At 46.2% G+C, this 18,145-nt stretch overlaps 1 protein-coding gene across 1 annotated transcript in view; it reads right to left on the reverse strand.

Moving 5' to 3' along the window:
- The window catches only part of CRB2 (crumbs cell polarity complex component 2), a 53,085-nt gene that overhangs the window by 19,206 nt on the left and 15,734 nt on the right, over positions 1 to 18,145 (reverse strand). The window contains exons 2-6 of the mRNA XM_063144597.1: positions 13,391 to 14,083; positions 8,161 to 8,356; positions 6,236 to 6,375; positions 4,511 to 4,693; positions 3,017 to 3,130 (exon numbers count right to left, since the gene is read on the reverse strand). Coding sequence (XP_063000667.1) covers positions 3,017 to 3,130; positions 4,511 to 4,693; positions 6,236 to 6,375; positions 8,161 to 8,356; positions 13,391 to 14,083 — 1,326 coding nt within the window. The remainder of the gene's footprint in view (positions 1 to 3,016; positions 3,131 to 4,510; positions 4,694 to 6,235; positions 6,376 to 8,160; positions 8,357 to 13,390; positions 14,084 to 18,145) is intronic.

The following is an 18,145-nucleotide window of genomic DNA, read 5'->3' on the forward strand; positions in this document are numbered from 1 at the left end:
CTCATGCCCCTTTAAAGCCATCTGAGCTGGTGGCTGTCATCACAGCCCGTGGTGGTGAGTTCCCTGGCAGGGACTGCAATTTTCATTAATAACTCTCCATGTCAATGCTAAATGGGTTATGAGGAGTCCCCACCTGAAGCGATTTTCCTTGGTATACATACATGCATACATAGTGGGTTGGATCCAGGTTTACGCTGGATCAACTGTGGTGGCGGAAAGGGACTTCCTGCATTGAGCAGGGGGTTGGACTCGATGGCCTTGTAGGCCCCTTCCAACTCTGCGATTCTATGATTCTATGATTCTATGACTTCCCCACCCCCTCCTTCCCATGGCAGCCCCTCCAGCCCCTGAAAAGACCCCCCCAGGGAGTCAGGGGACCCTGCTGAATGGAATGAGGTGTGATGGGGAGGGCAAATCCCCCAAAACCAGGCAGAGGGACCTTCTGCGAATGGAGTTCTTCCTCTCGTGGAATGCAGATCCTGGATCCAACCTCTTATTTATTTATTTATTTGATTGATTGATTTGTATTCTGGCTTCTACCAAAACTGACACTCGAGACATCAAACCCCTTGGATTTTGGCTACCTTTTCATCCTGCAAAGTTTGTGCCACTAAAAGGAATGGACCATTCTGTGTTTCACAACTCTGCTGTTAGATCTCACTCACAGCCCGGCCCTCCATTCCCTCCTCCATCATTCTCTTCCTTAATGTAAGTTTCTGAATTAGCTAAATGCCTAAACAATGCAACTGTATCTGCTACACAAACTGCAAGCACCTACTAGTAACATCACTTCGGTTTTAGGCCAGGTGTGCAACCCAGAAAATTTGTTAGTTCTGATATCAGGACACACAACAAACGCTGAGACTTTTTAATCAAGCGAACTGTGTTTGCAGTTTTGCAGCTTGTCCTTTCTTTTTTCTTATTCCAGCTCCTGAGGAAGGATTCCTCTGAATCCGAAACGTTGAGCGTTTTCACATCATTACAAAAATTAAAAGTTCATTGTTTATCTATACACGGCACCAGAGCTCGTCCCTCTTCCTTCCACCAAATCCCATTTATGCCATCATGTCGTATGGTACAAGACACTAGTGTTTCATTTTGCTATGACTATGTATGTGAATGGGAAACGTTTTTTGAATGGAGCTGTAAGAATATGAGTGATACTTGGACAGAACACTCCCCTGCTTAAAGACTTAGCTCATATAACCACACAAACATGGAATAAGAGATGTGTATAGACAAAATTAGTACACTCTACATACTAATAGTGAGCTCATCATTATCTGAGAGTCCATACTTCAGTAGCAAAAGAACACTGCCCCCGCCCCTATACAAGACAGAAGTAGCAGCAGGCTTGAGGAAATCCCAAAGTTTTCAGAGGTACAACAAAGCCATGTTTTAGATTTTAGATTTTTTTAGAATGTAAGCCTGAGGGTAGGGACTGTCTTCTTTATTGATAAATTGTAAGCCGCTCCAAGAGCCTTTTGGCCGAGGTGCAGGATAAAAATACTCTAAAATAAATAAAATGAATAAATAAATAAATCTTGAGTATCATTTTTATTGCTAGAAAGATGGGACATAAAGCAAATAAATAAATAAGGGGGGACCTATGATGAAGGGAACCCTAAAACAAGGAAATAAGAATTGAGCACGCTCAGAGTTCATGTAATGCTGACTGACTGCTGCATGGAGGATATGGAGACCATATAAACCATATAAACCATAAAACAAGGAAATAAGAATTGAGCACGCTCAGAGTTCATGTAATGCTGACTGACTGCTGCGTGGAGGACATGGAAACCAGGGACTGGAGTATCCAACGCCTCCACACACACACACACGCACACACATACACCCCTGATGCATGAAGAGAGGCTGCACTTACTGAGTGCTGGGGGGGGGGGGAATATGTGCTCTGGTTAGAAATCCTCCCTTCGTTCCTACTTCATTTGCATGTTCCAGGACCGAGCAAGGCCTGATCTCCAAACATGCCTGGAATTGAATGATTCACTGCTTCTTAGGAAACCGAGCAACCTGCTCATCTCAGACTTCGAGATTTCTTTTCTCCCCGCAAGATGGCAGCCTCACAACATTTTAGAAGCCTCATGCCAGGGTGGGAGTTGCTGCAGAGCGAACTCAATCGGATGATACTCGAATGCGCTTGGGAAGTGAGGAGCTAAAGACAAGATAGATTTGGGTTTGTGATGAGTCCATTAGTACAGGACAGAGATGGATGGAAGCCTCTTAAAGCTAAAGCAAAACTGGTATTTGCTCTGGAAAGACAGGTGGAAGTGGGGAGCAGGCGGGGAGCAGGTACTAGCAGTGACCCAGGCGGAACTGCACCACTTCCTTGGCTTTTTGAGCCACAGCAAAGCAGCCTTCCCCAGCCTCATGCCTTCCAGCTGGCTGGGGGGGGGGGGGGAGTTATGGGAGTTGTAGTCCAACACATCTGGAGGGCACCCGTTTGGAAAGGCTGTCCTGTCCTCTGGTTTATGTACAAAATACAATTTTAACATCATTATAGCACATTGGAGACATTCCAGCAAGGCCTGATAGAGACAGCAGTGCCCTCACGTCCTCAACGAGGATCCCAGAAAGATTTGACTTAGAATCTCCACCGACAAGCATAAAATCCGCCAACACAACTCAAGGTTTGGTTGTGCAAAGCATCCCACAACGACAAACTCCCCCAGAGAGCCTTGGCTGTTGAGCAGGATAAATACGTAATAAATCAATCAATAAAAATAAATATCGAAAGCACAGTTTGAATTATCTTAAAACGTTCAGACACTAGAATTAATTTTGTGTGCCGGACTGCATTTTCACTTTTTCAGACCCGGCCAGGAATCTAAAGGGTAAATGAAAAGTGGTAAATGAAAGCGGCGCGTTCCATCACATGAAGGAATTCCAGGAATGTGATGAGGCCACAAGAAGTCTCCCCCACCCACCCTACATTTGGTCAACGTCTTAACCTGCTATTTACCTATTACGATGGCTCATTCATTTTCACTCCTACCTGAGTACCCTGCCAGGCAGTCACATCGATAGCCGTTCACCAGGTCTACGCAGCTTCCTCCATTCTGGCACGGCTGCGATTTGCATTCATCAATGTCAACGGAGCAGGTCTCTCCTTCAAAGCAATCAAGAGTAAATCATGTTAGGCCTTACACACTTTTCTCATTGATTTTGTAATCTATGGATAATTTCATTCACACACACACATACACACACAAATATGTAATAAAGTTTCTCTCTTCAGCACAGCTTTGTTGACTGTGAATAGGCATTTGGTGAACTACTTTTAGATTTCCTTCTTGGATGAATTTCTCTCTCTCTATGTTTTGCAATTAAAAAAATGAACTTGGAAAACATATGCACTGTCTTTCCAGTGCATTTACGCCACTCAGGGTGACTTATGGAAATTAAAAACAAAACAATCCCATGAAATAGAACAGGAGCTGAAAACATTCTAAAGTAACGATCAGCTGCCGAACAAGACAGAGAGCGTCACCACACAGGTGGTGGTGGTGGAAATCACGTTTCCTTACCGTTGATTTTCCACCCCTGCTTTTGTCCTTCATTACTTGCTCTTTCTTGCAGGAGGGGAAAGAGGAAGTAAACAAACACCTCGTGACCCATTCAGGGGGTGTTTTTATCGTGCCGATTTTCCTACACACTGCAGGAGATTGTGGCACATTCCAATTTTTTTTTTAAAAAAAAGGTCAGGTTAAAAGGGGTCTATTTTGCAACGGAAAAACGAGTCGTGGGGAATGTAGCCTAAAGGTCGCGTGCACATTTGTAAGTGGGCAGTAGCGAGCGTGCAATAAAACACTTGTCTGATGAACCTCAGACGTTTTGCCAGAACAGGGACATTTTAACCAGTTGGCAAAAAAAGAATAAAAGAGGAGTTTTGGCTGTCTTATAGCAGCCGTCCTCAACCTGGTGCCCTCCAGATGTGCTGGACTACAATCCATTGGGCCAACATTGGCTGTGCTGCCTGTGGGTGAAGGGGAAGTCCAACACAACTGAAAGGCATCATCTTGAGGAAGGCTGTTTTATTATTTATTTATTTATTTATTTATTTATTTATTTAAAACATTTCTTGGCTGCCTTTCAGGGCAGAAATCCTCACAAGGTAGTCAAAACAGCTGAAATATTAAAACCAATAAAAACAAATCACAATAAAATAGCAATTAACAATAATAAAATATTTTACTGTACTGATGAATATTTTTTTCCTTAATGCTGTTTAAATTATAATTTATTGTAAATTAGTAGATTTAATTGCAATTTTAACAATAACAAAGGCAAACCAGGAGAACACATGCTCATTTCTTACTCCATAAGCTAATTTCTGGCCTGATGGTGCGATTAGTTACAGCGTGTGCAGAGAACCGGCTCACTCAGTTAACAAAAACAATTCTGTGTTTTTCCTCTCTCGGCCAGCATCACCTCTGCAGTGTTCAGGCAGGAAACGGTGCTTCTCCCCTTGGGGAGTCAAGCGACTCACCCTCAAAGCCAGGCTGACACCTGCAGATGAATCCGGCGGCCTCTTGGAAGCTGAACTGCATTGGAAAGTCCACCTGTTCTCCGTAGTAGCTTTGATCAGACCGTTCCAAGCACTGGCCGCCATTGAGACACGGCTCTGTGGCACACTCATCCACGTCTCCTTCACAGTGCGCCCCCGTGTATCCTGGTGGCAGGGAGCAAAGGGAGACCCCCAGTGAGCTGGCAGGTGCCTCATTTAGCACAAAGCAATGGGTTACATGAGAATGGCGGAAGCATCAGATAAGTAGTAAGGCAACAGCAACCATCCAACTGACAGTTTCCTAGAACTGCAGACACTGGCCTCATCCATCGGCCAGAGAACCAAGGGCCTCTAGAAAGACTCTCTGCCAAGAATAATATCATGGCAAGGGCAACACCAGCCAGAGAAGGAACATCCACAGGGAGCTTGTTTTTGACCTTCCCTGCCAGAAAGAACACCTGCTTTTTTCCTCCTCCCTCCCAATCCCTTTTCCTTTTATGTTGTGACTTTTAGATTCTAAGCTTGAGAGCAAGGACTGTCTCATTATTAATCTTTGTAGGCACTCTTGGGAGCTTTTTTGGCTTAAGAGCAGGGATAAAAAAAAGTATAAATAAATAAATCCACTAGTAGATAGTTGAGTGATAGTGTGGTATAATGGTTAGAATGCTGGACTGGGATTCAGGAGATCCAAGTTCTAGTCCCCACTTGCCATGAAGATCACTTGGTGACTATGGAGCAGCCACTGACTTTCTGCCTAACGTACCTCGCAAGGTTGTTGTGAGGATAAAATGGAGAGGGGGGAGGACCTCGTAAACACCTTGGGCTCCTTTTCAAGAGCGAAAAATGGTGGGAGGGTGATAATAGTAATACTATTAATAACAACAACAACAAATTCCCTGCCACTCTTGTTAGTGTGAGGAATTCTAATATCTTCACTATCAGTTTAACAATAAGGACTACCTCCCCAACTCCCCAGATTTCCTGGAGAATGCTTAAAAAAGAAACAAAGCTTGTGGGGGGGGGGGGGAGAGAACGGGAAAAGCACAACACTGGTCCCTACTGGTCCCTCCCCCAAGCATAGCAAAACATACTGTTCAGATAGCGGGCAGAGAGGGCTCCCTAGAAATGAGAGCCTTGGCTAGCCCCTCTTACTAGAAATCATGTTGTTGCCAGAAAACACAGGATTTCCGAGTTCCTCTGTCTCCCAAAATTAAATCCCCCGCTCATATAAGCAGGAAATGATGGCTGTGGAGCTTGGGATTTATAGTTTCACCTCCACCTAAGGAGATGCCAGCCAGGTGCACCTTCTCCCCAGCAAGCCTTCCTTGCCAGCTCTTATGCCGCCCCTCTTCTCAAAGGTGTTTTGCCTGTGAAGAGGCGTGGAGGGGTGTCTGGCTACTCCATTACAAGCCGGATCCAAATTTGGAGGTGGCCGCTGGAGCCATCTTGAAATGGGTTTCAAAGTGATGCCACAATCAGTCCTGCTTACATCCTGGAAGGAATTTTAGAAGTTCAGCGTTTATGGCCAACGCACAAGCCCGTATCTTAGGCGTTGGCTTCAAGTTGGCTTCTGGGAAGAAATTGGGATAATGAACTGGACTTATAAATGCAATATATCCTGGAAAATCTGTTGTGAAGTGAATTGAGCTTGGAGGTGGCTCGCTGCAACCTCCTCCCAATATTGGAGCCTGTGAGGATTTCACCCACCTGGCCAGCAAGTACAGCTGTAGAGCCCAACTCCTTCCAAGCAGGTAGCACCATTCTGGCAAGGCTGGGAGGCACATTCCAAGATATCCAGCTCACAAGTCTGCCCTTCAAAGCCGGTGCCGTGACAATCACACTGGTAGCTAAGGGGGGAAAGCAGCACAGAGCTATGATTCATCGGTAGGTAGCCTGGTAAATTCATTTATTTATTATTGCATTTATATCCTGCCTTTTTTTCTTCCAAGGAACCCAAGGTGGCATACATAATCTGCCTCCTCTTCATTTTATCCTCACAACAACAACCCTGTGAGGTAGCATAGAATCATAGAATCATAGAATAGCAGAGTTGGAAGGGGCCTACAAGGCCATCGAGTCCAACCCCCTGCTCAATGCAGGAATCCACCCTAAAGCATCCCTGACAGATGGTTGTCCAGCTGCCTCTTGAATGCCTCTAGTGTGGGAGAGCCCACAACCTCCCTAGGTAACTGGTTCCATTGTCATACTGCTCTAACAGTCAGGAAGTTTTTCCTGATGTCCAGCCGGAATCTGGCTTCCTTTAACTTGAGCCTGTTATTCCGTGTCCTGCACTCTGGGAGGATTGAGAAGACATCCTGGCCCTCCTCTGTGTGACAACCTTTTAAGTATTTGAAGAGTGCTATCATGTCTCCCCTCAGCCTTCTCTTCTCCAGGCTAAACATGCCCAGCTCTTTCAGTCTCTCCTCATAGGGCTTTGTTTCCAGACCCCTGATCATCCTGGTTGCCCTCCTCTGAACACGCTCCAGCTTGTCTGCGTCCTTCTTGAATTGTGGAGCCCAGAACTGGACGCAATACTCTAGATGAGGCCTAACCAGGGCCGAATAGCGAGGAACCAGTACCTCACGTGATCTGGAAGCTATACTTCTATTAATGCAGCCCAAAATAGCATTTGCCTTTCTTGCAGCCATAACAAGTCACCATAGTCCTGGTGACTTGTTAGCACTGGGCTAATTGGTTAGTTCTATGGTCGGTTCTAAGGGTAGGCATAGTTGGGCACCCGCCCAGGACCTACACCCCAGCAGGGGCCCACTGACAAGAGCCCCCTGGAGTTGCTCCTCCTCTTTGCCATGGCAACCTGCTTGTTCAACTGCTTCTCGCTCTGGCCCAGACATTGGTGGTGGAGAAGCAGTAGCTATTGCTACCTGCTTTCTCACTAGCTGCCTGCCTGCCAAGCAAGCAAGTGGTAGCCATCATGAGAAAGAGGAGGAGGAGCTAGTGGCAATGGTGGTGAGAAGGCCATGAAGGGTGCCTTATGCAAGGCCCCTCCAAAACACGGAGCCGGCACTGCTTCGAATGTGCTCCTCAACTGAACCCTCTATTTGAGAAAGATATGAAAATAAAAATGAAAATAAAAAAGGCCCAGGTTGACTAATGCAAATGTAAAGTAGCTAATGCAGGTAAATCATATCTACTAATTGCAATCTCAATTCTCCATTGCCAATCCTTATGCAGCCAAGACAGTATCATCCGGGCAGAAGAGAGAGGCACTGGTACAGTCTTTCCCAACCTGACCCCCTCCAGATGTTTTGGACTGCAACTCCAAACAGCTCAGGAGGGTGTCAGGCTGCATGAGCAGATAGAAGGGAAGCCCAAAGTTTGAAGATTTTTTTAAAACAAAAACTCATGGGGACCCCCACCCCACAAACAGCCCAATGAGACATGGCTCAGAAGCCAGGTAATGCCAACAGAGTCTAACCTGAAAGTCAAGAGAGAAGGAGCACGGCAGGAAGTGGTTGGATTCCTGAACAGGATTGCTCCACACTGCAGTGAGTTGCAGGTCCTGCCTCAGTCTACATATGAACCAGAAATGTCTACCTCCCTTGGAAATAATGGCAGCCATCTCATAATCGCCATCATCCTGACTTCACCTGGTTAAAGCCTGAGCCTCTCACCTGTTGACAAGGTCACGGCAGGTGCCTCCGTTGAGACACGGCTGACTCTGGCATTCATTAATGTCGACCTCACACTGGGCGCCCTCATATCCTGGCATGCAGGAACAGGAGAAGAACCCAATGTGGTCGCTGCAGGTGCCACCATGCCAGCAAGGGCCCGATTCACATTCATCAATCTCCACATCACAGTTCACACCTTTGTCACGAGAAAGAGCAGGCTGGATATTAGTATATATGCAACACTTTTACAGGGCAAAGTTCTTCATTGTCATAACAATCCTCTAACTATTACCATTATCCCCATTTTACAGATTTTGGACTGAGTCTGGGACATGACCAAGGTTCCATGGCAGACGTGGGACGCAAACAACCAGGTCAGAGCCTCTGGCCCCTTAGACGTTATTGATTGTTTGATTTGATTTGTACCCTGCCTTTCTATAAAAAATGCCACTCAAGTACCTGCCCAGACCCTAAGGTCATCCTCAGGGGTCCTTCTCCGTGAGCCCCTGCCAAAGGAAGTGAGGCAGGGGGCTACCAGGAGCAGGGCCTTCTCTGCTGTGGCACCCTGGCTGTGGAATGAGCTCCCTAAGGAGGTTCGCTTGGCACCTACATTATATGCTTTTAGACGCCAGGTGAAGACCTTTTTATTCTCCCAAATCTATAAATAAATTTTAACTTGGTGTTTTAAATTTGTAATTTTGCATTGCTGCTGTTTTTATCTGGTTGAGCTTTTGTATTGTATTTATATTATGGTTTTATACTGTTGTTTTATACTTTGAATGTTTTTAATTTTTGTGAACCGCCCAGAGAGCTCCGGCTATTGGGCGGTATAGAAATGTAATTAATTAATAAATAAATAAATAAATTGCATTACCTGAGCCCCTCACCGTCCACGTTTCGCTGGTATCTCCAGTACTGACTACTGCTCGCTCCCTCAACTGCTAGGAGGGATGTGCAGCTTGCAAGGACGGCTTCCCACCACGAACTCCCTGCAGGAGGGTATCCTGGGTGGGTGGGGTGGGTGGGGAGAGGGCCCTGCCTTTTCCAGGATTGCTTAAGAACATAAGAAGAGCAGTGCTGGATCAGGCCAAAGGTCCACCTAGCCCAGGATTCTCTTCTCACAGTGGCCAACCACAGGACGCAACGAGAAGTCCAGAACAGGACGTGAGTGCAACAGCACCCTTCTACCCATGTTCCCCAGCAACTGGTGTACTGCCTCTGATACTGGAGGTCATATATAGCCATCAGGACTAGTAGCCATAGGAAGCCCTCTCCTCCATGAAAAAGGAACAATATGGTTCCTGGGCATCCGGTTCTGCACTGCAAGGCAGCTACCAGCCTTTCATAAATCAGCTTGGTTGGTTGGTTAGAAAGGCAGTATAGAAATACAATAAATAAGAATAACACCACCACCGTCGGGATCCCCCTAAGAAACCACTATGTAGGCAAAACCTAGTAAATCCAAGCAGCGGGCTGTTAAACAGCATCAGTGCTGGCTGCTGCCATCAGTTGACAACTTCCTCCCCCAATAAAGGGCAGCAGCCTTTTTCTTCAGCCTTTTTCTGCTTGCTTATTTATTTACTGCATTTCTATACCGCTGAATAGCCGAAGCTCTCTGGGCGGTTCACAGGCTTGCAGGCTTGTTGCAAGGGCCACAAAATAACTCTTAGACTACATACGGATGCCAGTGTAGGTTGCCTTGCCACAGTTTGGCCCCAAGATTTTGTTTTGACTTTATACTGTTAGTTTTACCCTACCCAGTGCCTGTTTACCCTACCCTGTGCCTGTTTGCATTCTCTTCCCCTCCTTATTGTTTTATTATGATTTTATTAGAATGTAAGCCTATGCGGCAGGGTCTTGCTATTTACTGTTTTACTCTGTACAGCACCATGTACACTGATGGTGCTATATAAATAAATAAATAAATAAATAAATAAATAAATAAATATAATAATAATAATAATAATAATAATAATAATAATAATAATAAGAGCTGCTGTGGTTTAGAATCATAGAATCATAGAATAGCAGAGTTGGAAGGGGCCTACAAGGCCATCGAGTCCAACCCCCTGCTCAATGCAGGAATCCCCCCTAAAGCATCCCTGACAGATGGTTGTCCAGCTGCCTCTTGAATGCCTCTAGTGTGGGAGAAGAGCCCACAACCTCCCTAGGTAACTGATTCCATTGTCATACTGCTCTAATAGTCAGGAAGTTTTTCCTGATGTCCAGCTGGAATCTGGCTTGAGCCCGTTATTCCGTGTCCTGCACTCTGGGAGGATCGAGAAGAGATCCTGGCCCTCCTCTGTGTGACAACCTTTGAAGTATTTGAAGAGTGCTCTCATGTCTCCCCTCCATCTTCTCTTCTCCAGGCTAAACATGCCCAGTTCTTTCAGTCATGCCCAGTTCTTTCAGTAACTGGGCATCGCCCCAGAGCATGCAGTCCTGGACTGGCACCTGCCAATCCACTTAATCCCATTTTCTGGCAGAGTTGTTCCGCAGCAGTCATGGCTACGCTAATCCACGAGGAATGCAGGCCCCCTAATCTGGTGGATCAAGAGCTGTCAAGTGTTCAGCAAGCTCCCTTGCATCCCATCCTGCTGAAGAATGCTCCGTTCCTGCCGGCCAAGGACCCGCGGACACAGCAGTGCATTGTATGGGGACACACGAGACTTTACTGAGTAGTATGTGGGAGTATGAAGGGAGGCAGTGGCTGGATGTTATCACACCACACACGTCAGCTAGCAAGAAAGATGCAGGGAAGACGTGACCCAAGGAAGAGGCACATTCTCTACCTTTTAAGCCTCTGGCCTTAATTACAGTGTGTTTAAAAACAGCATCAGAACTACTCAGTGTTTAAACAACCTAAATCAGCCTTTCCTAACCTGGTGCCCTCAAGATATTTTGGATTATAACTCCCAGCATTCCTGACCATTGGCTGTGCTCGCTGGGGCTGATGGGAGTTGAATCCCCAAACGTCTGGAGGGCATCAAGTTGGCGAAGGTTGTCCTAAAGTATCTTGCACCACGTCTAGATGACGAAACACCCATGGAGAGGCCATTCTTGCATCAAACTTCCTGCCCCTGGAGATGTGAGGCTGTAAGTTTTCGTCACATCTTTCGGCATAAGGCAGTTTTTCTTTGGGCTGCATTTGATGAGCAGAGGTGGCTGACTACCCATTTAAAGCCCTAAACGGTTTGGGGCCAGGTTATTTGAAGGAACACCTCCTCCCATATGTACCTGCCCAGACCTTAAGATCATCTACAGGAGCCCTTCTCCGTGAGCCCCTGCCAAAGGAAGTGAGGAAGGTGGCTACCAGGAGGAGGGCCTTCTCCGCTGTGGCACCCCGGCTGTGGAATGAGCTCCCCAGAGAGGTCCGCCTGGCGCCTACACTGTACTGCTTTCGTCACCAGCTGAAGACCTTTTTATTCTCTCAGTATTTTAACACTTAATTTTAACTTAAATTTAAATTGTACTGTTCTAACTCTGTATTTTAATCTTATATCAATTTTGTTGCGTGGTTTTATCCTGGTTGTGCTTTTTATACTGTATTTTTTAATTGTGCTTTTAACATGTTGGTTGTTTTATTATGGTTTTAATTTTTGTGAACCGCCCAGAGAGCTTCGGTTTTTGGGCGGTATAGAAATGTAATAAATAAATAAATAAATAAATAAAAATACTGAGTATAGTTTTTTCTTGTGGGGAGGGGTTGATGTTGATTTCTACCGTTTGTCATGCTCGTATCTGTTATTACAGATTCAATTATCCGCCTCCTGAGCCTTCGGAGGGATGGAGAATTAAAAAACGGAACTTGGAATCCTCCAGAGAGGAGTGAGATGAAGACAGAGGGGTTCATTTGCCCTCCCTCTGTTTGTTTGTTCATTCATTCTCTCTCTTCCTCTGTCTGTTTTCCCAGATCCCCTCCTCTGTTGTTCTCCTTGAGCAAGCAGAAATTCCACTGCCAGGCAGGCCTGGCCTCCCACACAACTCGCTGCGGTGACTAAGAACTAGTGAAGGGGCACCTGATGTTGCAACCCCCTTCAACACCCCACTGGTAATCTCCAGCCAGTCACCCTGACATTCCTTCACAGCAATGTAACTCCTGTAAAGGCTGCTGTTCGCTCGGAAGGATGAGCAAGGCCAGAGAGCGTCTGCGTGTGCCGGCTGGTACCAGGTGGGAGTGGATGCATAGAGGGTGAATTCCCACCCTGATACCAGGGCTGGGGGGGAATGCAGAAAAGACCCACGTGGCTGCTGGCAGGTGCAGACGGAGTCCGTGCCAGCCCAGATGGTCCAGAGAGATGGCTTGAGTCACAAGATTTGGGCTCAGCGAGAGCTGGGGAGGAAAATGTAGAGCCAAAGACACTGGCTGGACTACACTCCCGAGCACTGAAATGTCCTTTCCGATCAGGGCTGCCTCGTGAGTGTTCATAGCATTCTCCATTCCATCATCCAAGGACCGACCAAGGACCAAGGACCATTCCATCCTCCAAGGACCAACAAAGCTTGCGTTGAAGCCGCATGAAGCCAAAAGTAGAAAAACTGCCTAGCAACCATATTTACCAACAGGCTAATCTACAGCCAAGCACTGGGTCAACTAGTAGAATTGAGCACGACGCCACCCTTAGTTCCCCCCTCCTCTGCCCCCTTTGCAGGTTTTTTTTAAAATTTGTCTTGCTTTTTTATTTTCATATTTGGTTGGATCCAAGATCTGCCTTCCACAAGAGGAAAACTCCATTCATGGAAGGCAATTCCGCAGGGCGCAAAAAGGTGACCAAACCCCCCCCCCCCCCGGTGGTTTGCTGCTTGAATTCGATGACGAACCACTACAGAGCACTAAGCAAGTTAAACTTAGCTTGAAAACAATGACATTTGACCTATTTACCAGTGATTGCTTTTGCCACCATGAATTTCGGCAGCAGAGGCCACCCCCAGAGGCTAATGGGGGCCGCACGTTACCCACCCTTGCTCTAAACCAGACTATGTTGGTGGATGGCAACTGGGGAGCTATTGCTCTTTGGTGAGAGTCTGATGAGCCATGAAAATCCCCTTTGTGCAAGGGTGAGGACCGTGTAGCCCTCAAGATGCTGGTGGACTGCAACTCCCATCTGCCATAGCCTGCATAGCCAACTGTGAGGGATGATGGGAGTTGCAGGACACCACTGCCTGGAGGGCCACACGTTCCCCAGCCCGGCCTTCGTGGGATCCGAGCAGCGGCAAGCGCGAACGGTACCTGTGTAGCCAGGCAGGCACTGGCAAACGTAGTGGTCCATCTGGTTGACGCAGGTGCTGTTGTGCTGGCATGGCCGGGAGGCACATTCGTTGATGTCGATCTCGCAGTGGTAGCCCTGGAAGCCCGGCACACAGAAGCAGCTGTACTCGTTGACCCTGTCCAGGCAGATGGCACCATTCTGGCAGGGGCTGGAGGCACACTCGTCCACATCCTCCTCGCAGTGGACGCCCTCGTGGCCAGGTTGGCATTGGCAGGCGTACGCCCCAGCGTCCTCAGTGCAGGTACCATTGTTGTGGCAGGGCTGGCTGGAGCAAATGGAAGGCCCAGTCTGACAGCTCTCTCGGCTCTGGCATTGGCAGCTGTACCCGTCCAGAAGCTCCACACACTCAAAATCAGGCTGCGGACAAGGGCTTCTCTCGCACTCACCACCGCTGATGTCGCAAGAAAGGCCTAGCAAGCGCGGCCTACAGTGGCAGGTGTAATTCAGGTGTCCAGGGACCCCACTGCAACTCCACTGAGGTGGACAGGGGTGTCCAGAACATGCATCATATAGGAACTCACAGTCTTTCCCCACATACACTAAGGGACGCTGTGGACAGAGGCACCTATACCCATCTTCCAGGTCCTTGCAGGTCCCTCCGTTCTTACATGGCGATGAGGAGCAGACGCTGACCCGTTCACAAGAGGCAAGTCCTGTGGAGAAAAGAGCAGATTGGTTGGGTTAATGCAAGTGCAAGCTTGTGGATCCGCTGCATGGACGACCGTCCCCATGTGCAGCTGTGCAGGGTGAGCATGACATTAGAGGGCATGTGTGTATGCCTGACCAGCATTGACAATTTTCCCCTGTTACACGAAGGCAGAAGAGGGAGAATACGGCTGAGATGATAAATTCCAGGATGATTCTTTTATGCACGGATCGTAGTTGTAAACCTTGTCCCACTTCTCGTAGTTCCAAGATAGAGAAGTGCTTTGAGTGCCCATTAACTTTCATTCTTACCTTGCTCACTTACATTCTCAAGCTGTGCAGGAACAGCAACTTCCATCCAGTTACACTGCTGGTCTGATTTTGTACAAGAATCTCTCGGAAATCCCCTGTTTCGCCTGAACCAGTAATCCCGCACCTCAGTCTTCATTTTCCATTTGAATGACAGGATCAGCATGGGGGAGTTGGGTTCCACACAGTACAGCGTGGCTTTGTGGGAGTTGGTGCTTAAGAAGGAAGGATGCAAACTTCCAGATCACATAGTATTCAGAGAGAATGCTCAAACTTAAAAGAAAATGTTTTTGTGCCTCCACTGAGTGTTTGCCAAATTGAGTAAAGGTATAACTTCACAGGTTTGTCCTGGGACTTTGCTGGTCATCTCTGCAATTTGAAACTAAGAATCTAGTGCCTGAATTTGCTTCTTTCCGCCTCCCTCCCTCCTCTCTAACAACCCCCTTTCCTTTTGTGTCATTTTTTTTAGGCTGTAAGCCTGTGGGCAGAGACTGTCTTAAGAAATATTTTTGTGAGCCGTCTTGAGAGCCTTTTTGGCTAATGGGCAGGATAAAAGTGCTAAAACAAACAAACAAATAAATCAGCCTGCAGGTTCACCATTGGCCCTACTGCTTCTACATCACTCCAGTACTTTGCATGAGCTATTGCAGGCGAGGTGCCACAGTGACTTCACATTCCAAGTGCCCGGCCCTTCCCATACCTCCACCCTGCATGTTTTTTCTGCTGTGTTCCTTCATAAACCACCTTTCTGGGCTGGGAAGGATTTTCATAGAATCATAGAATAGCAGAGTTGGAAGGGGCCTACAAGGCCATTGAGTCCAACCCCCTGCTCAATGCAGGAATCCACCCTAAAGCATCCCTGACAGATGGTTGTCCAGCTGCCTCTTGAAGGCCTCTAGTGTGGGAGACCCCACAACCTTCCTAGGTAACTGATTCCATTGTTGTACTGCTCTAACAGTCAGGAAGTTTTTCCTGATGTCCAGCTGGAATCTGGCTTCCTTTAACTTGAGCCCGTTATTCCGTGTCCTGCACTCTGGGAGGATCGAGAAGAGATCCTGGCCCTCCTCTGTGTGACAACCTTTTAAGTATTTGAAGAGTGCTCTCATGTCTCCCCTCAATCTTCTCTTCTGCAGGCTAAACATGCCCAGTTGTTTCAGTCTCTCCTCATAGGGCTTTGTTTCATCCTGGTTGCCGTCCTCTGAACACGCTCCACCTTGAAAGATGGTGTGGGAAACAGATTTGATGGTACAGATAGGGCAACAGAGTTGGGAGGGAATATGGAGACAAAGAGGGTTGAGAAACATGTCGGTGAGAATTAAAGAAAATTATTATAAAATTATATGGAGGTGGTATCTAACCCCAGTGAGATTAAATAAAATAAATCAGCAAACTGTTGGAGAAGCTGTGGGGGAAAAGGAACGTATTTACATATGTGGTGGGAATGCAAATATGTACAAAAACTGTGCAAAATGGTGTTTAATGAGATAAAAGAAATTGTTGGAGTGAAGATTAATGACACACCCAGTGTGGCATTACTATCACTATATGGAGATTTAAAGTGTAACAATGAAACTTAAGAATTGATAACAAACCTGCTGACAGCAGTGAGATTAATTATATCTAGGAACTGGAAGGTTCAGGGAGATTATTGTATTGAAGAATGGTATAAGGAAATTTGGGATATTGCCATTAATGATAAATTGACATGTAATATTAAAGTAAGAAGAGGCATAACAAATACGAATGGATTTGAGGGAATCTGGAAACAGTTCCTGGTATATGTGTTCTCTAAGGGAAGTGGAAAACCACCACCAGAAGAAGTAATGAGATTTTGGAAGCAGGAATAGATCCCAAAGGGTGAAGGGGAGCAACTGTATTGTATTGTATTGTTTGATTATGAATATTGACAAATTACAAAGGTTAATAGTTGAGCTTTGTTTGTTTTTTGTGTATTCAAATTTTTTTGATTGATTGTTTATGTTGATGTATTTTAATTTGTGTTAATAAAAATTATATATATATATATATAAAAAGAACACGCTCCACCTTGTCTGCGTCCTTCTTGAATTGTGGAGCCCAGAACTGGACGCAATACTCTAGAGGAGGCCTAACCAGGGCAGAATGGAGAGGAACCAGTACCTCACATGATTTGGAAGCTCTACTTCTATGAATGCAGCCCAAAATAGCATTGGCCTTTCTTGCAGCCATATCGCACTGTTGGCTCCTATTCAGCTTGTGATCTACAACAATTCCAAGATCCTTCTCGTTTGTAGTATTGCTGAGCCAAGTATCCCCCATCTTGTAATTGTGCATTTGGTTTCTATTTCCTAGGTGGAGAACTTGTCATTTATCCCTATTAAATTTCATCCTGTTGTTTTCAGGATGCACGGCAGGCTTCACCCACATCCCTCCTTTCTCACCCGCCACCCCCACAACTTCATGTGACACTGGGGAATGTGCTGTGCTTCGCACTGTCCTGCACACCCTTTATCCTGCCCTCAGCCCTTTTATTCTCAAATTCCCACTCAGGCAGAGAAGAGGGATGACGGAACGCGCCTGGAATCCACCGCAGCAATTAGAGCGGGAAGCCCAGGCAGCAGGACTCCCCTCACCGGCAAGCCGCTCTAATGAGGAGCCGGCACTTTCAGCCGCCCTGGAGCGCCGGGAGGCCTCCCGAACGGCACGCCGGTTGCTTCAGCTGCAGCAGAAGCAGGTGTGCAGAGAGGACTCTCGGCTACAGGCAGTCAGAAGCGGAAGCTGCACCTGCTGATGCTCCAAGGCTGGACCCAGCAGCTTTTTGAGCAGTTGTGGCAGGAAGGGAGCAGCTCTGCCCAGCCGAGCCGAAGTGCCTGTATTTAATTTTCTAAAAAGCAGGGGTGGGGAGACTCCCCCACCCTTCCCCACAGAATTCACATCTTCTGAACCAATCTCAGATCTCTGAGGGCTGGTTTATGATTGCTCAGTGGCGAGCGGATACGCGTTTTTCATCCTTCTTTCACATTTTCCTGGGTTTTCTGCTATACTGAGAACATGTTTGACGACTGAGCTGAAATTAAGCCCTGCGTTCTACACATGCTCGGAGGATACTCTACCGTTCTTTCATATAGTCCAGCCTTAAGTCCTAGCACTGTAAAACGGGTGTCAGGCTGACTCCTGGATTGAATGTACCCTTTGTAGTTCTGGCAGAATAGGGTGCAAACTTTCGTTTTCTTAAGTGTGTATCAACATTTTATTTAGTACAATTTAAAACAACCAGAGGAAGAAATTAAATATAGTACTTGATTACATTAGCCCGGCAATCACATTTAATTGTGAAATAAAAATCTACAAAGGATAAATCAAATCAGTGACAATACATTGCAAATCCCTTATAATTTCCATAACCTATTTGTTTAGCTTTTTAAACTTCCTTCTTCCTTCTCAAGCATTAAACCCCTTATTTGTATTTGCATGTACTCAATTAGTATTTTTAATCCACCTTAAAATAAATTAGCAAGACATTTGATAATCATTCCAAAATTGTTTAAACCATCTCCATCTCTGTTCAAACCAAATACCAGGCCTCCCATTCCAACTATCTTGAATAACCCAAGTTAATCTATTAAGAATTGCCATAATTTGATATACCATTCCCACGTCTTGATTAAGTGTGTTGCATATATCAGGCTAGCTCCTAAAGTCATATTAAACAGAAGTGTTTTTCCTTAGTTACTTGTACTTTGAAATACATTAATAAAAAATCAGGATCAAAGGGAAACTTT

Source organism: Elgaria multicarinata, chromosome 19 (assembly GCF_023053635.1).
Source record: "Elgaria multicarinata webbii isolate HBS135686 ecotype San Diego chromosome 19, rElgMul1.1.pri, whole genome shotgun sequence".
Lineage (NCBI taxonomy): Eukaryota > Metazoa > Chordata > Lepidosauria > Squamata > Anguidae > Elgaria > Elgaria multicarinata.